Source organism: Taurulus bubalis, assembly GCF_910589615.1.
Source record: "Taurulus bubalis genome assembly, chromosome: 18".
NCBI classification, from domain to species: domain Eukaryota; kingdom Metazoa; phylum Chordata; class Actinopteri; order Perciformes; family Cottidae; genus Taurulus; species Taurulus bubalis.
In genome coordinates this window covers 18,253,047-18,280,217 of record NC_136606.1, presented here as the reverse complement: position 1 = coordinate 18,280,217, position 27,171 = coordinate 18,253,047, and the positions used below count along the sequence as shown (strand labels likewise).

At 42.7% G+C, this 27,171-nt stretch overlaps 1 protein-coding gene across 1 annotated transcript in view; it reads left to right on the top strand.

Moving 5' to 3' along the window:
• Positions 1–18,652, top strand: part of slc12a7b (solute carrier family 12 member 7b) — a gene marked incomplete at its 5' end in the record, with an annotated part of 52,505 nt that extends 33,853 nt beyond the window's left edge. Inside the window, 23 exons of the mRNA XM_079234159.1 lie at positions 81–227; positions 3,122–3,176; positions 3,771–3,901; positions 3,996–4,237; positions 4,384–4,595; positions 5,404–5,571; positions 5,661–5,759; positions 6,037–6,094; positions 6,753–6,927; positions 7,008–7,126; positions 7,267–7,365; positions 8,040–8,159; positions 8,759–8,863; positions 10,125–10,293; positions 10,733–10,928; positions 11,106–11,275; positions 11,485–11,616; positions 12,232–12,339; positions 12,660–12,776; positions 14,890–15,065; positions 16,965–16,979; positions 17,824–17,957; positions 18,522–18,652. Of these exons, the coding sequence (XP_079090285.1) occupies positions 81–227; positions 3,122–3,176; positions 3,771–3,901; positions 3,996–4,237; positions 4,384–4,595; positions 5,404–5,571; positions 5,661–5,759; positions 6,037–6,094; positions 6,753–6,927; positions 7,008–7,126; positions 7,267–7,365; positions 8,040–8,159; positions 8,759–8,863; positions 10,125–10,293; positions 10,733–10,928; positions 11,106–11,275; positions 11,485–11,616; positions 12,232–12,339; positions 12,660–12,776; positions 14,890–15,065; positions 16,965–16,979; positions 17,824–17,957; positions 18,522–18,613 (3,039 nt within the window). The 3' untranslated portion in view covers positions 18,614–18,652. The remainder of the gene's footprint in view (positions 1–80; positions 228–3,121; positions 3,177–3,770; positions 3,902–3,995; positions 4,238–4,383; positions 4,596–5,403; positions 5,572–5,660; positions 5,760–6,036; positions 6,095–6,752; positions 6,928–7,007; positions 7,127–7,266; positions 7,366–8,039; positions 8,160–8,758; positions 8,864–10,124; positions 10,294–10,732; positions 10,929–11,105; positions 11,276–11,484; positions 11,617–12,231; positions 12,340–12,659; positions 12,777–14,889; positions 15,066–16,964; positions 16,980–17,823; positions 17,958–18,521) is intronic.
• Between the last annotated feature and the right edge of the window lie 8,519 nt (positions 18,653–27,171).

Genomic DNA, 27,171 nt, shown 5'->3' with positions numbered 1-27,171 from the left:
TCTCTTTTTTTTGCTTCTTATTGTTGATAACATTGCTGAAAATCTCCCCCCTCTGCTTTGCACCCCAACCCCTTCCACAGAGCCCTCAGATGGGGACCTTCATGGGCGTCTACCTCCCGTGCCTCCAGAACATTCTGGGGGTCATCCTGTTTCTGCGACTCACCTGGATTGTCGGCAGTGCCGGCATCTTGGAGTCCCTGGCTATCGTCTGCTTGTGCTGCTCGTGTGTGAGTACTCGCCCCTCTCTTTACCCGGACTATACTTCTGAAGAACATCTTCAAAAAAATCACAACATCTGCAGCTCCACTCGTTGTTCTGTTGGAGGATGGTGCTGCAAGGAGCTGCAGTGACTCCTGACGTGGACGTTTAGTGTCTTTTATCATGGATTTAGAGCCATTAGAGCAATGACATGCACGGTTATGTAAGAGTGCGCAGCGCTTAATGTACACATCCAGCTAATTAATGCGTTATGAACACATGAGCACAGCAGAGTGAATATGTGTCCATGAGTGTTTTGGTGGTGACAGGGAGGAGGGGATGCAACCTCAACTTTTAATGGCAGACGGGTAGTAAAGAGTGGCATGCAGGTTGACTTAGTGGTCACTGATCCTTCCTATATTTAGCCACTGTGACTCTCCATTTCCCATACGCTCCAAGCCTCTAATGGTACGTGTAATCCCTCCATCTGCAAAGTGTCAGAAACATAGCGACATGCACACCCACACAGTGGCTATATTTGCCGATCCGAGCTGCAGACAATGGATTACTTCAGATTAATCAGGGAAAGTACCAATAAAAAAAATCCTTGGGCGCTATCTCAGTCGAATGCTTTTCGGCTCATCAGGGGAGGCTCTAATAGAACGACATGATCAATGTCTCTTAAAGCAGGGCCAAAGTGACCACAGTCCAGATTATGAAACGTCAGGAATTTAAAATACTAAATGTATTTCCAATCTCTTTTAACTGAAAGAATCGGTCAAAGCCACGGATTTCAACTTTCTTTTTCTTTCTTTTTTTCTCATACCCATCACACTGCGTCTGTAGCGCCGTGAATTAATATCGGATTGTGTCGCTGTAACAACAGTTTTCCCTGAAAGATGTGGTCTCCATTTTCATTTGCTACAATCTAGCTGAAGTGCACCGGGCGGGTTGACCCTTCACTCCGTCGCTGCTGTTGCATAAGAAGAGAGCCAAGCTTAGTCAAACAGATTAATGTTCATTTTCTCTGCTAAGGCCGCATCTGACTTTGCACTGATGGTTCCACATCAGCTACCTGTTTATAGGTCAGGTTATGTGTGCTCTAGACCCAACACCAGAAATGACTAAAAATAACTTGAAAAGGTGATTGACTTCAGTGTGGGCCAGTAATGATTTACTGTGTGCACTTTCTTGTTTTCATATTCCCTTATTATTCATCACTCATGATTCCTTTTTTCACTGTTCACATGAAAGCCGTTTCGGTTTTATTGCAACCAAAAGAACTACAAATGAAGAGACACACACGTGTGTGTGTGTGTGTGTGTGTGTGTGTGTGTGTGTGTGTGTGTGTGTGTGTGTGTGTGTTTTAAGATGTCCACAAAGAGGCTCAGGGTGAATCTTTTGAGACCACGGCTCAATCTCCACCCTTACGGACTTTGAGGCGCGCTTGAGGGCTCTCTGGCAGACATTTTGATAGATCATAATCATGTCAATAATAATTTTAAAATAAAGAATTTCAACGAAAGATGAGTTTTGGGCCATATTTATTAATTTTATGAATATATAGCATTAGGATTTGCTTAATAAATTAGTGCAATGTGTTATTTGACTGCGTCGTTCACATTGTTGCAGATGACCGGTTATATATTTCTAATGATTTTAGTCGCCTTACTTTTACTTTCTCTGTTTTACTGTTATTATATCTCCATCCTGTCATGTCAACATGATATAAGACAAGATACTGTGTTGGATTGAAATAAACAGGATCTTTGTCTCATAATTTGAGTAATACAGTTGTTTGGACATATTTACCGTAACCACATTAGAGTCATTATTGTATGAAAGCACTATTGGCTCCACATGTTCACATGATGTGCTCTTTACTCAGAAATGTCAAGCAGTTTCATAATGTGGATCATAAAGAAATGAGACACCAGAACAAATGATTTTAGCTTCTTTATTTTAAGTGATGACTTGTGTTGCCAGTGACGTCTTGGTTAACTTTGAGCTCCATGGAACACAGCGATGTTTGGTTAAAGCAGTTGTTGGACCTTGTTTGGGTCTGACTGGCTTCCGGCTCCGTTTGAATTTCTTCTAGAAACCCACATGTGTCCACATGGAAAGTGTGGTCATTTTCCAGCATTGAGGACGTGTCTTTTCTCACTTCCCTTTGCTGTCACGGACTCGAGACAAGCTTGTGTATAGCTGCTTTAGGTTTCAAAGGAAGCGGAAGTTTTAACTTGTCAGCTAATTGGCTTTGCTCCAGATCGTCTGCCACTTTAAACTGGACGCCCGGCACAAGATTTATCTTGGTTGTGTCCCTCCTCCTCTTCCTCCTCCTCCTCCTCCTTTCTTTTGTCTTATATTCCTTCACCTTCATGCTTTCTCCCCTCCCTCTTTCTGGCACCCTTTAAGTTTCGTCATGTCTTTCTTGCTTTTGTCCTCTTTGTGCTTCTTATCTAGTTTCCCTGCTCTCTGCTCTGTCCTCTCTTGCTGTTAGGTAACATGCGGGTGTTAAATATCCTCCGTCGCAAGGACTTCACAGAACGATTTCACGGAAAAGCTTGTATCCGTTACCAATCTGAGAGATTAGAGCAAAAGCCCCTAATAAGTATTGTAACCGGATTTATGCAAGACTAGGGCCTCCAAGTTTCCTATTGTACCGAAGATCCGGAAAATTAGTTTTATTTTATTTATTAAAAAATTAATAGGTGGGCTTAAAAAATGACTAGGGAGGTTTTTTTTAATTTATTTTCATACTTTGTTTTGAATGTGTGACAACGGCATCACAAGCTGCATTGTTCCAATGCATTATGGAATATAAACTGACTAGGTCACATTTCAAAGGAACGTCCTCTGTAAGGTCTTTAGATTTGAGAGTTTTGTTCTGATGTCTTTGTTCTTTACTGTCCTCTGTCCACAGACCATGCTGACGGCCATATCCATGAGTGCAATCGCTACCAATGGTGTTGTCCCAGGTAAGCCGCTTTGGTACTCGGACATACACAAACTTAAGAAATGATAAAGAGATAAGATTTGTCTCAGCAATTTAATTGCATTGTTTAATGAGGATAAAGTGGAGTATTAGTATTTGGCTGATGTGCTCAAGCAACTGGAGTGTTGCTATTTGATTGGTTGCTAAATAGACTTATTTTAAAGGATATTTTATCACATAGATCCCAACTTCTCCTTTGGTTTATGGTAACTGATTGCAGATATTTGTTGGTCCCAGGTCTTGATCAAAACCGGGACAACAATGTTGCTTGTTTTGTGCATCCATGGTCCATGACACGTCTTAGTTCCTGAAAACTAATCTATATAAACAAATTCAAGCGTTCTCCTTTTTCGTTTGGTCAATATTACTCCGACTACAATCACGTTCAAGCAGGCCTTGGTTGAATGCCGGTAAACAGTCTGTGTGGAGCGCAAATGAGGCTGAATGCATTGCCTAAAACGCAATCTGGGAAGCCATTGTCTAACGAAGATGTACCTTCTTATTGGTTATTGGGTTCAGAGATTCCTGAAAAGCTAAGAGAACTCACTCTCACTATGCTCCCCTCTCTTTCTCCCAGCTGGAGGCTCCTACTACATGATTTCCAGATCTCTGGGCCCAGAGTTCGGCGGTGCGGTTGGTCTCTGTTTCTACCTGGGCACGACCTTCGCTGGCTCCATGTACATCCTTGGTACTATAGAGATCCTGCTGGTGAGTGAACACCGTGCGTCGAATTCTTCGACAAAGCAGCCATCCTCTACTATATCTCCACCACCTACGTCTTCGTTTCCCTTTCCCCATACAGACCTACATTGTGCCTAAAGCAGCCATCTTCGTGGCAGAGAAAAAGGAGGACGAGGTGAATGCCCTGCTGAACAACATGCGCGTTTACGGCACATGTTGCCTAGCGCTGATGTCCGTGGTCGTCTTCGTCGGGGTGAAGTATGTCAACAAGCTCGCGCTGGTCTTCCTGGCCTGCGTCATTCTCTCCATCCTCTCCATCTATGCCGGAGTCATCAAGACCATCTTTGAGCCCCCGGACTTCCCGTGAGTCCTTATTTAGTCACATTTAACCTCCGATGTTGCATCGAACAATGAGCGGAGCGTTAGACTAGATTTGTGAGCCAATGTCCAGAATAGTTTGATCAGTTTAATCAGCGTGTCTTTTTCAAATGTCCCGCTCCTCCACACAGTGTTTGCATGTTGGGGAATCGCACTCTGCAGAACCACAACTTCGACCGTTGTCTCAAGATGGAGATCATTGACAACGTGACGGTCACTACTAAGCTGTGGCAGCAGTTCTGCGACGGGCCTGAGCTAAACGCCACCTGCAACGACTACTTTAACCTGAACAATTTGACCAAGGTGCAGGGCATCCCCGGGCTGAGGAGCGGAGTCATCTCAGGTTGGAACAGTTTCCTCTGGATGTTTTAGTAGAAGTGTGCAAATGTGGCAACAAAAAAAAGCCCCTTGAACGATTTTCTCTTAAATCCTTAAAACTTTCCCCAATGCACAATTAACGTGTCCAAGTTAACCAGAATGAGTTTTTATGTCTCAATCTCGTCCACCTATCATAATAGACCAGCGGAATTTCACTTTGAAATGACGATGAAAAAGATCAGTGTAGTGGCTTGGTCGATGTTTGCTATTTTTTGCTATTTTTTGCTATTTTTTTTTGCATGCCTTTTCATTCTGTTTAAACCCAGCGTTTCTGCACAGTTACGGATAAAGACCAGGCTACACTAATATCATCAGTATTATACTCTTTGTACAATTAGATCCCAGTGGTGGTTTTCATTGTTAATGACTCGTGTTATCCGAACTTTCCCAATAACTCCAGAGAGTTGTAACATGTTTTTATCTAAAGTAATATTCTGGTTCAATCCATATTTGTTGGCGTTAAGCCTTTCAAAAACAAAATGTTCACTGTGATCAAAAAACTGGAGTTAACCCATTTAACCTGATGAATCCCGGTTCAAATTGAGGATTTTGTTCAAGGTTATTTATTTATTTTTTCGGACAAAAATTGGTCCAGCCCTGGTATTTGTGACATGTTGGATTCGACTCTATTCCTCTGGTTAGGGCAGCCAAGGATTGGCGCTGTTTATTTCGACCCCACTGGTCCACTGTATTAAGACCATCATGGCTCAAGCATGGCCATAGTCATTTTATCTCCAACCAGTTGCCTGACTGCTGCCTTCTGTCTCTTGTAGAAAACATGTGGTCAATGTATGGCCCTCTGGGTAAGTTGGTAGATGACAAGAAGCTGGAATCAGTGGATGGAGGTGACCCTACCCAGAACAAGTACTTGCCCTACGTCTTCAACGATATCACCACCTTCTTCACGCTGATGGTCGGCATCTACTTTCCGTCCGTCACTGGTGAGACTACGACACGCCCACACATACACATTGTGTTTGAATTTGACGAGTTCTGTTTCATTTCTAAAGAGTTTCTGTTGTGTCTTAAGGTATCATGGCTGGTTCAAACCGGTCAGGTGACTTGCGGGATGCCCAGAAGTCCATCCCCATCGGGACCATCTTGGCCATCGCCACAACCACCTTCATCTGTATCCTTTAACCTTCTCGTGAAACTAATATCAGAAAGTTAAAAAAATGTTCTTCTGGCTTAATCAGCTGGGCCTTAAAGTGCTTAGTTTGGAGCTTGTGAATCACAACTTCAGTTGCCAGGTTCATATGTTGTTGGCAGGAGTGCCATTGGAACAAGATACAAAGCCGGCTCAAGGCCTAATGCAACAGAGCAGGTACCACCTGTAGGAGTGTGTGTAGAGTGGATATCTTTACAGCCCATGGGTTAAATGTACTCTCCTGAACAGTGCTTTCCAGACATCACCTGCGTGATTCTGTTTGGTGCCTCCATTGAGGGAGTTCTGCTTCGAGACAAGTAAGATAATATGTATAAAGTGTAAAAGGCAATAATAAGAGAGGTATCTGAAGAAAAATGTTCCAGATTCTATAATTTTGGTTTTGTTTGCCCTCTGAGTATCTTGAGCGCAGATGGATGAGATTATGTAGTCGCTAAGTGCCCTCATCACAAGAGGCTCAGATTGTATATTCTCCAGTTTATTCTCTTGTATATTCACAGTTATGCTGTGTTCATGTGATGTGAATCTTAGAGAACTGTTCCGTCGCACAAACATTTTAATCCTCAGTCCTGAGAAGTACTGTTGAAGCTTTTAAGTAATTTGACGCTGTTAATAGAGCTCCATTGTTGTCCAAAAACTAATACAAACACATCAATGAGGCTGACATTCATTACCATGAACACATACGCTGTAGTTTATTTTGATTTAATTACTGGTGTGGATAACTCCTTTAGCAGCTATACTGGTCCAGTTTAAAAAAGGGTTGTGCCCATTAGTCACAGACACAGAAGCATGGAAATATAGCCTTCTTTTAACAATGAAAGTTTCTCTTTGTGACAAGTTTTCTAAGATTGTACATTTGTTTTATTTTTTAAGACACAGCGGTCTACAGTTTTTAAGACGAGGCATTCATTGATTTGAAATGTATAATTGATGATGATTGTTTTTGCATTGCAGATTTGGGGATGCAGTGAAGGGGAACCTCGTGATAGGCACGCTATCATGGCCCTCGCCCTGGGTTATCGTGATTGGCTCGTTCTTCTCCTGCTGCGGGGCGGGGTTACAAAGTCTGACCGGCGCCCCCCGCCTGCTGCAGGCCATCGCACGAGACGGCATCGTACCGTTCCTGCAGGTCAGACGCGTGCAGTCGAAGCCGTCCCCGGCCCCATGTGCTTTTATCTTTAATTTCATACTCGACTGTGTGCGTTTTAGGTGTTCGGTCACGGGAAAGCTAACGGAGAACCCACCTGGGCTCTGCTGTTGACCGGTGGGATCTGTGAGATCGGTATCCTCATCGCCTCCCTGGACGCCGTGGCACCGATCCTCTCCATGTCAGTATCTGTTTGCATAGACGCATATATCCTCTCTTTGCATCAAGCGAGAGCAGCAGAGAAAAGTCTTATGATCTATTTGACTACAGTGGGTCATAAAGTGGAGATTTAGATGATGAGTGAATGTCTTGTTCCCGCAGGTTTTTCCTCATGTGCTACTTGTTTGTCAACCTGGCCTGTGCACTTCAGACGCTGCTGCGGACGCCCAACTGGAGGCCACGCTTCAAATACTACCACTGGTGGGTGATGAATTATTCAGGATATACTTATTCACTCTCTACACTTACTTTCTCACGGTGAAAGAAGAGTATTCGAAATTGTCATTATTTGTTAAAAGGCTCCGAGGATCATCAGGAATTTTTAAAGGTATATTATCTAACTTTCACCATTATAATGTCTAAAAGGATTATTATGTTCTTACATTCTCCAAAATGTTTCCAATAACTTTCAAACCCCAAAGATTTGTCATTTTAATTAAGGTAACGGTTTGTTTAATTTGGTTGCCTATCAATGGCGTCATATCAACTTTGCTCTTGCAAAACAATTAATTTGTATTCAGTTATTTTTCAGATGCACTTTTTAGATCTCGGTCTTTTGTAACTGTCTATTTCAACCAGATGAAGGATTCGAGGAATCACCTTTCTGGATCTTAAATTATCAGGGAAACAAGCTGAGAAAATGTTAGCAACAGCTCGTGCAGAAAAAGGACATAATGTGTGTTTAACCTATCAGAGACCTACTGCTGAGATGACCGAGACTTTCCTCATGAAGTTTGTTCAGTGGGGTTTGTGTGCTGATGGCCTGAACTGAGATCCGTTCAGCGCTACAGGACCACGCCACCACCATTTTAATCTGGTTCCCTTTGTCTGTAAACGTAGTTACTGGAGTTGTAAAACCGTGTTTTCTTCTGCAGGGCTCTGTCCTTCCTGGGAATGAGCTTGTGTCTTGCTCTCATGTTCATCTGCTCCTGGTATTATGCTATTGTGGCCATGGCCATCGCTACTTGCATCTACAAATACATCGAATACAGAGGGTAAGAATTCTTTGCTAATTCTTTTTGTGATTTACATTCTTGACAATGAGAAGTTCAAATATGATAGAAATAGGCTGGGAAACTGTGCACACATTATACACCGAATATCAATTTATTCTTGTAATTGATAAGACATCTTGACATGTATTGCTATGACTACACTTTTACCAGGCAAGACATGCAGCTTTAAATTCATAATTTACCTGAGCCACTGTGGAGGTGGGAAAAACATGGATTCAACAAGATTCCCTTCATTTTTGGAACAAATTGAAGGATCATTCATCAGTGTGATAGTTCAGAATAAGATCTTTCAATCTTAAAATGTAACTTAACAGAAGGCCTCTTTAATTATATTTCATGTTACTTTAAGCCCTGCTGAGCTCAACAAAAATATACTTGCTTTATATTCACACTATGTCATTAAAACAGTGTACAACTGTTGCAATACATCCACTGGTTTTGTTTTTTAACATTCTGTGTGTGTGTGTGTGTGTGTGTGTGTGTGTGTGTGTGTGTGTGTGTGTGTGTGTGTGTGTGTGTGTGTTCTCATTTTGTTGCTTCTTGGTCATAATTCTTGATTATTCGTGTGTTTGCTACAGGGCAGAGAAGGAGTGGGGAGACGGCATCCGTGGCCTGTCGCTCAACGCAGCGCGCTACGCCCTCATTCGCCTCGAGGAGGCTCCACCACACACTAAGAACTGGAGGTGTGTGTGTGTGTCTTTGTGTGTGTTTTGTGCTTCTATATAGTGAGGACCGAAACAAGTTTTTAAACCAACAGAATGAAGACATTTTTGGATTGTAAGTTGGCCTGTTTGAAGGTTAAGACTTGGTATAAAGGGTTAGCTGAGCTCCGTTATGCTAATGTCTTAAAACGCTCTCGCGAACCGATACTTTTTTATTGCCAAGGCAATTTTTTTTCTTCAAAATGAACAATATTATTAACTGTTTAAAGTATACTATAGATATAAATAAATAAGTACATACAAAACACGCTTCAAACTACAGCTTCAAACCTTTTAACTTCAAACTATAAAAATGTATATTTAAAAAAAGAACAGTCAGGTGGCCTGATGGGACCGTGTGCAACAGAACTCAGACACTGTTGGATCCTAAAACTGCTGCTTTACTGGACTACACGTCATCATTAATATCAACTGGAGAGATTTGTTCCATCAAGCCGAGGACGGACGTTCAAAAGCTCGTGCTCGTGTCTCCAGCGATCTCTGTGTGCGCGCACTGTGTGTGTGAGCGCTGGAAGCCCCGCCCCCTCGAGCCCCGCTCTGCATGCAGGCAGACAGAGAGCAGAGCAGCGAGTGCGCTCTGATCCGCGCTATTTTAATAATCGTTTTTAGCGTGCGGGCACCGCGCTACCTTTTTAGTATCTATATACCGTACAACTTTACAGAGTAGTGTAAAAAAAAAAGTATTTAAATTTGCTCAGGCACCGGAAGAAAGCACCGAAATCTGCGTTGCTTTTCGGTCCGGTAGGTACTGGACGTGTTGGAACCGGTGCCAGTATGGCACCGGTTCTCGGTACCCAACCCTAGTCGTCACAGGCACGGTGCCACCTGTCACCGTTGTGGTGGACAAAAGAGAGACAGGAATAGACACAGAGGGTGAATTTAAGTAATCTCTTGGTCCTAATCTGACAGAGGAGGTTGATGAGTCTTTATATTGTACTGAAGGACCACACTGGCTGACCTTGCAGACTGCCTTTCCAAAACACCAAACCAGCGTCATCTACTTTCTTGGCACGCTCATTGTGTATTGTTAGGGATGGGATGTTTCCATTTATACAGTTGGTTCTCATTGAAGGTACTTGTGCTAACAGTTGCCTCTAGTGGGTCCAAGGTCTCCCTGCAAAATTAGAAGTAATGCACTTTTCACAGCACTAAACTTTGACAGATACATCTGACTTCCCTTTTTTCTCTCTCTCTGTCTGTCTGTCTGTCTGTCTGTCTCCAGGCCTCAGGTGCTGGTGCTCCTGAATCTTGACTCGGATCAAGGAGTGAAACACCCCCGCCTGCTGTCCCTCACCACTCAGCTGAAGGCAGGCAAAGGCCTCACCATCGTGGGCAATGTTTTGGAGGGGACCTATCTCACCAAAGATGTGGAGGCCAGGAAGGCTGAGCAGGTATTTTGGAGATGTGAACATCAGCATGCATAAGCAGAAGAAATGCAAAGGCAGGCACAAGTTTCTTGTCATTTACTCAGCACTCAACTTAAAGTTTCTGATAAAACATCAATTGTGTTTTATGCTACTTCATTTATTATCTGCTCAGTCATTGCTGAGCATTACAGTCCAAATCACCCACGATCATCTGTGTGCTGCATTTTACACATGACTGAAGGTGAATTTTGCCATCTACTGGCCAAACTGAGTAGGTCTTTTCATTTTATTTTGTGCAACTGATCAGACCATGTCCCTCAAAAGCATTTTTAATCTGTGCAGAAGCTGAAATTCCAGTGTACACAGACTGCTGTATTCACGGGCCTTGTCTTCATGACTAGTCCTGAATGGATACTAAAGAGAGTGCTGAATGTTTTCTGTTTTCCTGTCTTTATCTGTCCAGAACATCAAGTCTGCCATGTCAGAAGAGCGAACAAAGGGTTTCTGTCACGTCGTGGTGTCGTCAAACCTCCGAGACGGCGTCTCCCACCTCATCCAGTCCGCGGGGCTGGGAGGCATGAAGCACAACACGGTCCTCATGGCCTGGCCCGGCACCTGGAGGCAGGCCAACGACCCGCAGTCGTGGAAGAACTTCATAGGTACTGAACGGGAGACTGTGCAAAATAAATTGCAATACATATGTATTGAGAGAAATGCATTGTAATCAGTTGAGTATTGTGGACAATTACAGAAAAGTCCATCCAAAGTGATTCAGAAATTGCATGGGAAGTAATGATGATACATCTTGCATTGCATCTCTCCCTCTGTCCATCCAGAGACGGTGCGGGAGTCCACAGCAGCTCAGCATGCGTTGCTCGTGGCTAAGAATGTGGACAGCTTCCCCACCAACCTGGACCGCTTGGGGGAGGGCACCATCGACGTGTGGTGGGTGGTTCACGATGGAGGCATGCTGATGCTGCTCCCCTTCCTGCTGCGACAGCACAAGGTCGGTGCATATCTCTGAGATACCCTCAACACTTACGAGTCATTGTTTCATGTTTTTCATTCCTGTACTCTGGTCCAGAATCCTTCTCACTGCATTTTAGAATTCTCCCTCTTTGACACTTTCTTCCCTCCTCCCCCACCCCTCGGTCCTGCTTTCTCACTCATCCACCCCCCCGTAAATGACGGTCTTGCTTTTCCCGGTCTGTCCAGGTGTGGAGGAAGTGTAAGATGCGCATCTTCACTGTGGCCCAGATGGACGACAACAGCATCCAAATGAAGAAGGATCTCCAGATGTTCCTCTACCACCTGCGACTGAATGCAGAAGTGGAAGTGGTGGAGATGGTGAGACTTTGCATGATAGAATAGCACACTGCATTGCATCCTGCAACGGTAATGATGCAGCACTACATCAATCAAGCCTGTAACGCAGCAGCTCATTATGTTTTTATATTTGCAACACAAATCTCAAAAACAAGAAAAACTGTGTTTCTCTATCGGCTATGTTTAGTTTCAGTACTAGAGCACTTGAGTTTGTCACATCGTGCTGAACAGTGCCAGAATATGGTTTTAGTCTTAAAGGCTTGGAAGTTTCATTCATTAATGCTTTATAAAGAAACAGTATCTATTTTGCAGTTATTTATGTTGTCGTCTCTTTGTTTGCAAATCTGGATGTATTTGTAAAACAACCCTCGCCCGTCATGCAACAGTAAATAGATGGTGATGTTTCATTTCAAATCTGTGACTTTAGTCTTAAGTTTAAGTTTTGTCTTAAGCAGTTAGATAAACAAAATGAACCAGGTCAGGTGCATATTTGGTGCATTGCTATCTTTAGGCAGCAGGGGGCGATTGTGCCATTGACCATCAAAAACCTGGTCCAAAGTAATTAACACAGTATTCCTGCTATTTAAAGGGCTCATTATATCTGTGTGTGTCTGCACTTTGTTTCTGTCCTCTCAGCACGATAACGACATCTCGGCCTTCACCTATGAGAAGACGCTGGTGATGGAGCAAAGGTCTCAGATGCTGAAACAGATGCAGCTCTCCAGGACTGAGAGGGAGAGAGAGGTAACGCAGCCCTGCACTCATGGTCGCTTTGTCTCTACAGCTGCACAAGCAAATTAGATGAGATACTAATAACATTAGATCATGAACATCTTCAAGCACATGCCATTTATTGTTACTGAATGTCGTTTGCAAGTGTAATCATCACATCGAAGTTGCTTCGATATCTCACTGGTCAGATTCTACAGTATGTCATTTCCATAAATAACCACACAGTTGAATCAAACAGTGTTGTAGTAGACGTGGCCTACCACTGCGTTACATGACAATTGGCCCCCTCTCCTTGTTCACCTGCCATCGCCTCTCCGGGCCGCGCCGCTCAGATTCAGAGTATCACTGACGAGTCGCGTAACTCGATCCGGAGGAAGAACCCGGGAGCCGCCCCGGGCACGACCCGCAGCCGGCCGTCCTCCGTCGTGGAGGACAATCAGGAGGACGAGGTAGCCGCTGTTGTCAACACACTTGTCCCTCGCCGTTAGATACACAAACCCGTCTTCACAAAGCTGGATCTCTGGCTGCAGTCTTCACCTGTCTAATGACTTTTATCATAATCATGGTTTTAAAAATCTGGACTCAAATTTGACCCCCAATATTTAGAGAAAATGGATCATGTCACGCACTCTAGTATGATGCACAGTATAATCAATCCACAGATGTGGAGGAGCAGTAATACTGCTGTGCGCCATAGGAAATGCATTTCCAGTCTAGCTGTGGGTGCAATTATTAAATGATATAAAGAATGGCCTTTGAATTGAGAAATGTAACCCAGAGAGTAGTAATCGGTGAGTTGTGTTTCATGATAAAAGATCGGATTTTGAAAAATGTACAGATGATTTTATTCACGATAAGGCTTTTCTTTAGCACCATTAAACGTGTGGAACTAGAAGTAGAGGAACATGTTTTCCTCTCTGGTTAATCCATCGTGTTTTTTCGCTCATCTGTGGTTTGATCCATAGCATCAGCTCATGTGCATACCATATACTGGTTCAAGGTACTTAGATGATGAGTTGCCGTGTTACATCACAGCTTAAGCTGCTTCCCTGTGATTCCAGTCGGGCCAAAACCAGTTGGTCCGCGTAGAAAAGGGACCAGTGTGACATCCCAGTCAGCCATTGTAAAGTCTGAAAAGGGCCATAAGGCCGCTGACAAAACAAGCTTCCGAATAAAGAAAGAGAAGCTGGTCCACGACTACAGATAGCGCCCACCTTGTACATCTGATGATTCAGGTCCAGTCTCTGCCTCGACAGTAGCGCCACGAACTGTTTAGTCACTGAGAGCTGCTTTGTGAACACCAGCCCATTGCACCTTGAAATTGCCGCCCCATAACCCCACCTCATCCCCACCTCCTCAACCAGCGTGAGTGGTCAGTATTGTCTCAGAAACCTCAACATAGTGGTTATATTATTATTGAGCATTACGGCCTCACAGGGCTATGATCCAGGAGTGATTAATACTCATCATTCTGACTGGACAATACTGTACTCTCTTTTTAGCTTAATCCCAGTCATCTCCCACCCCTCCTGCCTGCCTCCCTCCCTCCCACCTGTACCACTGACATAGCAGGTTTGCAGAAACTAAACATGCATCCTTTAAACACAAGGCTGTGCATGTTGTTTACCACAGACATCTGCATGTCTTTTTAGTACAACGAAGACATCAAATCTAACTATTCTAATCTAATTAATATGTTACGTAGTCCGCCTGCTGTTTCACCAGCGCTGCCTGTGTTTTATCAAGGCACATTTATTAAACATAAACTGATACCAAGGAGCACAGTGGCCATAATCCTTATCTTAATGGTGGCAGATAATTATAACCCAGCCATTTATTGTTTTTGGCTGTGGTTATTTATATATATATATATATATATATATATATATATATATATATTTATTTATTTATTTATTTATTTTGAAAAGAGATCAAGAGCAGAAGCAATAAGAGTTGTTGTCAAGTGTAATGAAACCAGATTACACTTTATTCTAATGTTAATGTAGTAAATCCCACTCTGCTGTGCTGTATTATCCCTGCACTCCAGGCTGTGTTAGGGTCCATACTCTTTGGAAGGCCTGAATCTGATTTCAATGCTAGGTCATACTTTACCTCCTCACTTTCACCACCACTGCTCTGTTCTTGTCAGTCGCCCATGAATGTTGTGTTTCAACCCTTGCCGGGACCTTCAGTCTGCCTGTCTAGATCATGGTCCATGTGGGTTGTTGTGAACAGGTTTTTGTATTATTCTATAGCATGGTTTCACCCAACGTTGTATCAACTTGTAGAAGTTCTTCCTTGATCCCGGTTTTCTTTCTCTCTGGCCAATCAGTTTTTTTTTTTTTTTTGCATTATTTTATTCACCTCTATTTTTGTCGTCTATTTCCCTCCCATGAGTTCTTTTGTCTTTCTGGAATTATCTTGGACTTCCTCCCTGTCATCCTCTCGTTTTTTATTCACTCTTTAGAGTTTAGCGCCAGTCTTCTCGAGTTTAATCTCTCCACTGGAGCGTCTCCCGGTTGACACTCCATTTCCTCACCCTTCCCTCTCCCTCCGCTCCAGGCCCAGCTCATCCACGACAGAAACACGGCGTCTCACGCCGCGATAAACGACAAGGCCGAGGCCGGGCCCGACCGGGTGCACATGACCTGGACCAAGGACAAGCTCTTCCTGGAGCGGAACCGCAACCGCGAGTGCAACGCCAACGTGGCCGTGCGCGACCTGTTCAACATGAAACCGTAAGTACACGTTCTGTTTGAACACCAGACGGGGGGGGGGGGGGCCTAAAAAAAAAGGGAAAAGTGAACGTTTTTCTTTGTAGGTGTGTAGCTTTAAGGAGCCTATTGTATATGTTGCTGACAGATACTGTAAAGGTGGTACAAAACCCGGTGTTATGGCATGAGCCTGGTGAGAGACATTTGCACCATTTTGAACAAGATTTGAAACGTCAAAATATATGAAGTATTGCAAGGGTCTGACGAGTAAACTACAACACATAGAGCACTGCCAATAGTTCAGGATGGTGTGGTAGTAGTAGTGGTGACATGGGTGAACTGGGACGACCTTCTGCATGGTGTGAGCATTCAGGCTGCATTTGGTGTGTGCGTGCACTTTCAGCCATTTCAGTCCTAGTGCATGGCCAGACCACGCAGATCACATGCACACCGTGTTGCTGTTTGGACTAACACATTCACATACTGTCCACACCATAGCCTGTATAGAGATGGAGTATCACTAGTCTGTCTGCATCCTCTGACAAGTCTGAAGTCTGCCGTATCCTCCCGCTGCACAAAAATGAAGCATGAATATTATAGATTACGTTTTTGCCATCTTGCGCCGGTGATGTAATTTGGAGCCTCGGTCGTGATCGGGTAGTGGAGCCAGCGCCCGAACCAATCATGAGGCGGGAGCGCGCCTGCAGCAAGTTAGCGTTAGCCACTTAGCTGCTGTACTTAACTGACATTAGCACCTCGTGTCTCTTTGGCTGTAATACCTCTTTGAAAACATTTATGATCAAATTAAAACGTTTTATTTCACAGAAGATTTGTGTTTCGGGAAACATTATCCGACCGATATGAACTGAAGGTCAGACAGTGCTAGCTAGCCTTACTGTCAGTGGAAATGTTGCTGAGCTAGCAAAGTCTGTATATTAAGAGCTTTATAAACAGACGTTCCTATAAAGATCTTTACATACAAACAGACCATCACCGTTAAGTTAAAGTCTCTTCTTTAAACGCTCCTACTCAACATATCATTCCTGAGCCTCCGACTGCACGGCAACTTTCCTCTGAGTTTTCCAACCCCTTTTTATAGCATCAAATATATAATTTTTTTTTTTTACTTTTATTAGAACAAGTTCCTTGACTGAGTCTCACACAGCATGTAATACAATATTGTATACGATTATAATAACCCTATAAAAATAACAATATGTAATACAAGTGTATATCAAATACAAATGAATCCCAATGAAATCACCTAGTTTCATATTCAACCTAGCTTGTCCAGTCCAATGTCAACCGAATAATCATTTTGACCTATACATTGTGACAGGTGACCATCTCGCTAGGTAAATGTCCATCCGGAGTCTTAGGCTTGCAGTTAAACTCTCGATAAAATTCACAGCCTGGAGCATCTGGGCCCACTGGTCCACAGTGGGTGAGTGGGGCCTGAGCCAGTTAACTGTGATCATTTTGTGGTCAATTAACATCATAACTCTGATTATATACAGTGTGTTTTTCCCTAGCCAAATATCTAATTTAAACTAAACTTCTCGGGGAAAAAGGGTTTCTGAGCTATACTGCAGCCAGCCACCAGGGGGCAACAGAGCTTTGGACATCACTTTCGGGGGAAGCCGTCATGTCGTCCCTCCTTGCATACAGTCTGTGGTCCATACAGTCTGTGGTCCATACAGTCTGTGGTCCATACTATCAGTGTGTGGACTTCATCAGGTCACCGTAAAGCACATCGTCTCACAGGATGTGAAGAAATGACTTTTTCAAACGTTTCTACTTCACTTCCTTTGGGTTTTTTCGGTGGGTCACCTTTGGGCGACAGTCAGAAGCATGCGCTGTGGTAGAGCTGATGTAGGAAGCATCTAAGCCTATTTCTGTTGTGTCCCATTTTCCTCCTTCTAGAGAGTGGGAGAGTCTGTAAGTCACATTTATTTTGCTCTAGGCTGTTTGTGTGTGCTGCTGTGGTGACTGTGGCTTTTTGTCCTCATGTGCTCGCACCTGTGGGTGGTTGTGTGTGTGTGTCTGCGTCCTTGTTTGTGTTGTAATATGGACTTCCTGTTCAAACAGTATGTTGGCAGAAGATGGATTTAACTTGCATGTCCTATTGAAGACATTGTTTGTATGCATGAGCAACTTTGTGCTTTCCATTTTTTATTTTTTCAAATAAATACAAAAAAAATATATATTTGTATTTGGTCTTGACATGAAAATCGTAATTTTTTTTTCTTCCGTAGAATGGAAAGCAGAATGTTGTGACATAGTCTTGTTCATGTTAAATGGCTTGTGTGTGTCTCCGTCATGTGCTTTCATTGCTTTTGCTTTCACATTGTAGAGGTGACAATAAAGAGGCAACATTTAAAGAGGTCCTGTTTTTCACAGTGTTAACTATTAATAAACAGGACGCAGTTAGTTTGAAAGACTACAGCATGCACAGTACCATGCTAAACAATAATAAACACCGCCTGGACTTCGGGTGCGATACTGCATGTTCCTTTTGTCTGAAAATGCTGCCACTTTATTTGGAATAAAGTCCCTCAACCATGCCTTGTTTTTCACTTTGACTAAAACGCACCCTGATGAAGATGTTAATGTATATAACATATATTGTGTATAAACACATTATAATATGCTATACTGATGTTTACACAGTGTATTAGTGATGTTTAAATTCATAATTCTTTAGTTTTTTTCCATTTTAGAACCGTATAAAAGTGACTTTAGACGTTTTCTGGCCTTTCTCACTGTAACCGTGTCAAACTAGGAACCAGTCGAATGTTCGCCGGATGCACACGGCCGTCAAGCTGAACGAGGTGGTGGTCAACAAGTCGCAGGGAGCTCAACTGGTTCTGCTGAACATGCCCGGCCCGCCCAGGAACAGAGGAGGAGACGAGAACTGTATCCTTCAAGCAGCTATGGACAGAACTTCTGTTTTTACTTAACCCTTTACAAATTGTTTTATTTACCAGCGCCAGCTCATAAACTTTGTCGTAACCCGCTGTTATTTGTTATAAGTTCCCGATCGGTACTTGGCACATGCAACTCTCAACCGAGATGAGGAGTAAGTGAGATGGCTCGCTCCTCAGCTACTTCCATTATTAGCTCTGGGAAAAAACAATTTGCTTAACACTTGCTGGATCGGGTTAGTGAGTTGCTAGATTTACTACCCTGACGGGGCATTTTAGTGCAATCCTTTCAAAGACTAAAGATATGTAAAGCGCCTTTTGAGCATTTTGAAAAGCGCTATATAAAATTAAAGTATTATTATTATTATTAATAAAGAGTCAGATATTTCCGTTGGTGGAGCCAAAAACAGAGCTAAAAAAGATGAATACTGGACTTGCATTCATCAGCTGGGCATAAACACGACTCCAATCCAAGACTGATTTTGCTCTCTTACTCCAGTATGTTCGTGCAGTTTAAATTACTTCTGTGTTTGTTTCTTGACCGCTGTCTTCTCAGACATGGAGTTCCTGGAGGTTCTCCTGGAGGGTCTGAACCGGGTCCTCATGGTTCGAGGCGGCGGCCGCGAAGTCATCACCATCTACTCTTAAAATAAATAAATAAAAAGAACTCTCACGCCCAATCCTGCACACATGGGCTGTTGCCATGGTTAACGGTCACCGGGCATTTTTGTGGAGGAAGCCTAATTTTTATTTTTTTTTATGAAGGGGCGGGGGGTTGTTGGGAGCCGGGACCACTTGTGTTTGAAGGACCCCAGGATGAAGGACTGGCTCTGTGTGTGTGTGTGTGTGTGTGTGTGTGTGTGTGTGTGTGTGTGTGTGTGTGTGTGTGTGTGTGTGTGTGTGTGTGTGTGTGTGTGTGTGTCCACACCGGACCACAGAACCCCGCCTCCCCCGCATGTGGAGAATAGAGCATAGAGACACTTTAACATTATTCATTTAACGCTGAAAAAGCCCTCGTCATGTTCTGTTACTTTTCGTGTTCTTTCCCTCTGTCGTCTGTGTCGTCGCGTTCCCGGCGTTCACCGCGTAAAGATAAGCGAGGGAGGGAACGTGTGTTTGCCGTTATGACGTGAGCCTCTTGTGTTGCATTCTGGGAGGTGCACAGAGGGGACGAGTTCCAGAGAGGTTTTGTAGACTGGATATATTTAATACTGGTTCGGATGCAGTTTGGTGACCTGTATCACCGTTTGTGCTCAATGCTTTCATTTAAAATGACTTTTTAACAGCAGGCGGTCATGGATGTCGCAGAACAAGGTCGTTCAGAGGTCGTTCAGAGGTCGTCCCTTCAGCAGCGTTAGTAGTCGTGGTGTCCTGCGGCCGTTGTGATTTCGTGAAGGACCAGACGGGGAGAATGGGCACCACATGTTGGACCACCTTCTGCTTTAGATATGTGGTACTGACACGTGTTCAACATCTCCGACCCTCAAAGAACACTATTGTTTTAATAGGGAAAATAGCCATAGCTAATACTCTCGGACCTTTTGTCAGCTTTCTAGGATGACACATTAAATGCACATGTATACATATTTATGGTGACTGAAGTAGAGCTCAGTTGGGAGATTGTTTAATTCCCAGGGCTGCAGCTTAATGAAACAGAATCTGCCCTCACAATTGTCGGCATTTAGCAAAAGTGTGAAATGTAAAAGCACAAACTGACTCGTGCATCGGAGCAACTCATTCCATATCGCCGTAGTAACCGCACTGTTGACTTTGCACTACGCGTTCCTCAGCACTTCATTAATTGCGCGCTCTCAGCCCGGTTCTGTCACCTGCAGAGACGCCTCCTACTGGTCAACGCGGCACGAGGGAGATGCCGACGAATGAGCTCAAGGGATAGGATGCAGACAGCAAGTGATTCTGTACTGTTTAATGCTCATGTTTCATTGTTTTTATAATAATTTACCAAACCAAACTCTCCAGGCTTTGAGTACCAAGCAGAGTAGATTCATTGTAACGAGCATGTGTAGGAGAAAAAGTGCCAAAATGACTCGGAGAGAAACTGTGGAAGTATCACTGATGCATCTTGGAGCATCTTGGACGGTGGCCGCAGCTGGTTTTTACATTGGCGATCTTAAAAAATTAAAAGCACTACAATTATTATCTTTTTTATGATACAGCTTATCCCCGTCTGAGGCTAGAATTCTAAAAATGTGCAAATGAATAATTGAGCAAATGCAACAGGGAGATTTCAAACCATCTGTACTTATAAACTCTGTACGGAGACAAACAAGTTTGACCCTTTGTCTCGTGGACCTCCACAGTTTCTTTTTTCAAATGTAGCTGCAGTATTTTGTAAAGCAGAAAGCCGTGTTCTCCTGCACGTCTTCGCGGGGAGAAAAAAAACAAGAACTTCTGATCGTCAGTTCGGCAAAACATCCGTGTTGTGTTTTTGTTCCGTTGTTGATGTGCGCCTGTGTAACTATTTAGTTCTCCAGTAGTGTTTGTTACGTTATAATTCATCTACTGTTACTTTAAGTGTTCGTTTTTTTTTTCCTTTGAAAGGGGGCAGACAGAGTGAGGACGTTGGCGGATGTCGAGTTTTATGTGTTTTGTTCCGACCCGTCAGCACAGGACTGACTCCCTCAGGAAACAGTGGCACCCTGGACTGAAAGCACCCACGAATGCTCTCTGAAGAACGGTTCCTTTATGAAGTTGAGACGTTGCAGCTTCCTTTGTTCAGTTTTATATTTTAGCCGCCGAAGATTTAAAACTCTGCATCAGTAAAACTTGAAATGATCTAGTTTTTAGGAAGTTTGAAACATTGGAGATCGTAAAGATAAATTATTAAAGAATGTTTTTTTTGTTTTTAATCTGGTTCCTGAGCTGAATAACAGAAGCTGTGCGTAAAGAGATCATCAGCACAAGAAACCCTAAAACAGACCACGCTAAAAACATATACCAAGTTTTTGGGGAGGTGAAGATAATTTTCAGCAGTTTGTGTGTTTCACAGCTCTAATGTTTGAGGTGACTGGAGAATGTTATCTACCTCAAGGTGTCACTGAGGCTGAAGAAATAATAAAGAAAAAGAAACATGTTCAATCGCATCCCTCTTTCAGAACTGATGGTGTGTGTGTGTGTGTGTGTGTGTGTGTGTGTGTGTGTGTGTGTGTGTGTGTGTGTGTGTGTGTGTGTGTGTGAGAGACTTGTGGGTGCACATATAGAGGAAGGTAGCCCTGTAAATTATTATTTGTGCCTCTGAGTAATTATTAAAAGTGCTGATAATAACGCAAAACTTGTCTGAGTGCTAATTACACACACACTTGATATTTATGAAATGACATTCATAATATATATATATTTATGAAGTGGCATTCAAGGCTACTGGTGTTTGTGTGAAGGGCCGGTTGAGACCCCTGGCGGTCGTCTTGCACTGGCACCGTGTAGACATGTGAAATTTGAGGTTCAAAATAATAAATAAATACATTTCAAATTAAATAAATTGTAAATGCAATTTTATTAAAGTTCAAATGAAAATACAGCCTTATAATCTGCAAATTCATTTTTGCATCTGATGTTGGGTCTCTAGATGCCGCATTAGCTTTGAAGGCTTCAGTGCTGCGTTAGCATGCGTTAGCATGCGTTAGCCATCACTCCACACAGGACTCGGGGCTCCGCCTCGTTACCTCCGCTCACAAAGCTCTACTTAATGAAGTCAGGATTATACTTGCACAGACATTTAAAGTTCTGGGGGCACCACTTTCGTCTTAATTTTTTTGTTAAAACACGTATTTATTATCAGGATTATCAGTGTCTTTAGTCTAGATTCAAGAGCAAGGGGACCTTAACAAATGGGGCCCAGGGGCCGGATTAACCTGCAAGAGGGACCCCTACACACACACACACACACACACACACACACACACACACACACACACACACACACATACGCACTTACTTATCCAAGAGTCCCCGGAACCAACTCCGCTCCTCTGTCTAGCTGCATGGCAGTTAGTTTGTGATCATTTGTTGAAGTGATTTCTACACAGTCTGAGTGTGGGAGTTATGGTTTGGTTGATCTGGGGAACTCAAGCTCAGGTTAAGGGCTGCAGGTCAGTTGCAGCAAGCATGGGGCTCCTCTGATAGGAGCATATATATATATATATATATATATATATATATATATATATACATATATTGTATGGTTATACAGAAAGGAGAGGCGGGCCTGAGGCTGGATCCACGGTATGACCCAATTCACTGATAAAAGCTGCAGCCCTTTCTGTGGCTCTTTGCTCTTGTGTGATCTAATGCAGTCCAAGAGAGTGAACACGAACACGCGCAAGATGGACCGCCCACTTTGTTCTCCAACTATACTACCGCTGCTCAAATATGTGTTCCTATACCTCTCAGTTATGTTTGTGCGATGCCCTTCAGCATCCACGCATAACCTAAAAGATTAGACACGTCCTTCTTTTTCTTGATTTTTTTTTTTTTACGTTATTAATTCACATCAGGGGTCCTGACTCCAGACCTATCAATATATATTCACTTATTCTAGACATGGACAAATATCTATATATCTATATATTCCTGGTGTGACATCGCTGTCTCGCTTACACACCTTGCTCAGTGTGTGGATTGAGAGGGCCAAATCAGCTGACGGCAGACGTGCTCCGACGTGTCCCGAGGGGGGGGGGGGGGGGGGGGGGGTCAATCCTGACGCATCACAGACTTACCTCACCACCAGAGAATCCAGCACCACACCGATTCACTCATTCACAGATGTGTGTTACTAAGTTACTATACGTCCCTCCTCTTCCTCCTCCAGCGCCTTTTCATGCCACCTTTATGTTGACCTCTGCTGAAGGCTACTTGGGCCTTTGACCGACATATTGTGAGGTAAACTACTTTCTTGCGGATGCCTCCCTGGTTGGTTCCCCTGCATCTTGCGCGTGGGCTTTTGAAGGCTACAGTTACAGGCATCAAGTCGTCTGTCATGGCCTCATCTCTGTAGCTGATTGTTCCCTTTAATCAGAATGGAGTCAGGGCAGCCTGATGGTCATAAAGGTGCCAATGGAATGTTGGACGTCAGCTGCAGCGTGTGCTAAAAGTAAAAAGATAAAGTGTGTCGGGGTCACATCTACAATTCCAAATGAGCCCTGCTTTACATTCAAGCTCAGTGAAGTGGAGTCCCCGCCCCCCTGCGTCATGACATCATCGGGACATTTCATGCAACATCCACCCACTGTGTATTTACTGTGTGGCCTGATCCAGGCCGATGTCTGGAAGCCCATTTCTGCCACTGTGATGACAAAATGAAGATCCTGTAAGTCATAGCTATGAGGATTTACGGTGGTGCTGCTGCTATATTGTCTGTGGCTTCAAGTTCACACAGAGAACAGAGCATTAACAGCTGAAGGATATATGATATGTGTGTGCAAATGGCTAAAATGTGTGGGATTAAAAACAAATTAACCATCAAATTTAAGAGAGACGCCATGGAGGGGCAGCAAACATACCTGGAGGCTTCTCACTGTGGCTCCCTGCTGCCACCTAGTGTACAGTCTGGTGTAGGACAACACACGTTTGACTTCTGTAAAGTGCTCAGCAGCCAAACCTGTAGTCCAACATGATCTTTATCTATAGTAAACATAGAAACATGTCAAAGTTGGAGGTGTTCATTCCCTCTGGGTACAACACCATTGCATCTGTAATGTATGACTGTCCTTGGTTTCCTGTACAAGGAACAGACATGGAGAAGGCCTCCTGACAAACACACCGACAGTAACAGATTGTCCATGACTTTGGGACATACGTGTGTAAAGGATGAAATGCTCCTGAAGAGTATTCTACAAAATAGGCTATTTAAAAGCCCACCCTGTCTTGGGTCAGCTGGAACATGCAGCACCTCAAAACATCTGTTATTCTAAACTCAAGAAAAATTGATTTTTTTTAGAAGGTACTCATACCCAGCAGTATATAAAGTAGTTAAAGTAGCAACACTTTAAACATCTGCAGGAGTAAAAGGCAACACATCAATGCAGTGCTAATCTCCCAACACATCATAAGAGCAACAAAAAAGCACGCAGTCAAGTGCTATATATATATATATATATATATATATATATATATATATATATATATATACTGTCTATATATATATATATATATATACTGTCTATATATTTATTCATATTATTTATTTTTAACTTTGCTTATTTTTCAAGATATAAGTCATATTAATCTTCCAACCATTCAGCATAGCATTAACACCACTGTTTAACACAAACATATATATATATATATATATATATATATATATATATATATATATATATATATATATATATATATATTATTTAGTTTATAAATGTAATAATTAAGTGTAAAATATACAATCTATCTTCCCACAGTTATTCACCCCTTCATAGAGCATATAGCTTAATTGGGAAAATGAAAAAGACATGTTCAAACTATTTTTTTTTTTTTCTATTGGAAAAACCTAGATACAAATTGCATTAGTCTACCATGTACTGTATGTATTTGTTCCTGCATTTTATTTGCATTTTGAAACAGTTTTCATGGGGTGATGTAGATAAATAGAGATGAGACACCTCTGCTGTTCAGGGTCTTATTGACTCAAAATCAAGCCAAATTAGTAGAATTGAAAGTCAACTTTATTTATGTTTATTTAAATAGTGTTACAGTTATAGTGTCATTTCTAGAATGACTTTCTGTGTTGAGTTTGAAATGAGCAGCTCAAAAGCTGACTTGACTCCTGGTGGGCCGGCACTGACTTTACAATATTTTCTGCAGACTGACGGGTATTGGGTGAGGATGACCGCAGTATTTCACAATGTTTTGACCCAAATGTCTCGCTTGGAGGAACAGCTATATCACGTTCCTCATCTGATGGTTCATAATCAGTACAATTATAATCTGAATTGACCTCAAGATGGTCTTCATCTTTAGACAAATCCTCCTATCTTTCACTGTTGTGATCAAGGATGTTCTGCAGAGCCTCCAGGCGGCCATCTTTGTGTTTCTGTTGCTCATTTTGCTCTCATTGATGAAATACATTTAAAAAAAACAGCTGCCCTTATTTCTAGTCAGCAAGCTGACCTGTGCGTTATTTGTAGTATATTATTATTAAAATATTATTTGCAGTGATGGTGAAAGCCATCTATTGACATTTTACTGAACTCATATTCCAAAAGCTATGATTGATAATGTTTCCCCCACATGAGAGTACGTTTGATATTACAAATATTGATTCTAACATTGCATAGTTCTGTGTCCATATGCTTTTGAACCCAACTTTATGATCACAAAAAGACTAAGGTAAAACATAATTGGCTGTACAAAGTGAAGTTTATTATTTGGCAGTTTTTAGATATTCAGTATAACAAATCAACTATATACAATGTGTACATATCCATTATAACAAATCAACTATTTACAATGTGTACATATCCATTATAACAAATCAACTATTTACAATGTGTACATATCCATTATAACAAATCAACTATTTACAACCATACAATCACAAAACACATTCTGTCCTGAGTCCCTCGTCTCAGATGAGAAAAGATAACACCTAAAAACTCCTGTTTGATGGAGAAGGATTACAGTTATATGGTGAACTGAGGTGGGCTGAAGTGCGGTCGGGCTTTCCTTGCGCGTAGCAGAGCCTCTCATATTTCATTTGGAGGCCGCTGTGAGTTTGAAGCAGCTCACGGGGGTCAGAATGAACGTCTCCGTGTCTCCTCCCTAGATCTGTGTATTCCCGTTGCAGGTGGAGCAGAGCCTTTGTGCTCTCGTCCAGTGCATTCCTCTGCTGGTTGAGCCTGAGCTCAGTGTCCCTGACAGGCACGTGCACAGACATTTTGGGCTGCTCAAACCAAAAAAAGGGGCACCCATCGCCAAAATTATTTATGAAATTAAAAATTATTATAATAAATAAATAAGATAGACAGTAGGATATTTTCAACTTATATATTTATTTTTGTTAACAAACTAACTCAAGTTATCAAATTGAATAAATAAATGAATAACAGGCAAAAACAGACAAAACAAGGCCATATTGTATAACCAAATGCAATCAAAAAATATTCTAACTTATCAAAACTCTGCTCTGGATACATTAAAGCAGAGGTGTCAAACTCATTTTCACCCCGGGCCACATCAGCATCATGGTCGCCCTCAAAGGGCCGGTTGTAACTGTACAGTGGCAGACCGTGGATTTTCTACCTGCCCACATCCTGTTCCCGGGGCCTCACATCGGATCAGGAAAAACTCCCCAAATAAAGATAATAAAAACCCTTTCACAGGGAAACAAGGGAAGAAACCTTTAGGAGAGCAACAGAGGAGGATCCCTCTCTCCAGATGGACAGAAGCAATAGATGTCATGTGACCAGAATGAATAACGTAACGGAGTTACAGCACATACAATGAATGACAGAAATGATTCATATAGTGAGTAGTAGGCATGGTCCATGATCCAAATAGCCACGATCCATTGAGCAGAAGGAGGTAGAGAGGAGGGCCATCAGCAGGGCCATGGCAGGAGGCAGGACCGGTTCCAGGCAGCCACGATTCATAGAAGTAGAGTTTGTAATGTGCATTGAAGAGACAATAATGTATCCAGATGGAGAGAAAGAAGAGGAGAAGTCTAAGCTTTCAAGTGTGTGTGTGTGTGTGTGTGTGTGTGTGTGTGTGTGTGTGTGTGTGTGTGTGTGTGTGTGTATGTGCGCGCGCGCGCGCGTGTGTGTGTGCGCGTGTGCGCGCACGCGCGAAGCATTTGGAGCCATCTCTCTAGCCTTCATCTGATAAAAGAAGATGTGCTCTTGCTGGATCGGACTCTGAGATGAATGTTGACCTCTGTCTGCAGCACGAAGCCAGTTTCAAGGGAAGGGAAGGTCGCCCTCTGGTGGACAGAGGTGGTTCTGCACAGAGTAAATTATAGTCCCTCGGATCTACTAATCAACCTTCTTTTGCGTGTGACCCCTTAACATGAATCTATATCTCCTCGTGGTCACTCGTCAATGTTAAATGTTCATTTAAAAGTTAGTTGCCCTCCTTAGGTTGTTTCAAAAGAAGAATTGTAGACTTGTGAAAAGTATAAATGCACACTTCTGACTGCACACAATAATATGTTGATCAAGAAGTCAGGATTTCTTACAGGATTGTTGTTGTTGCAACTA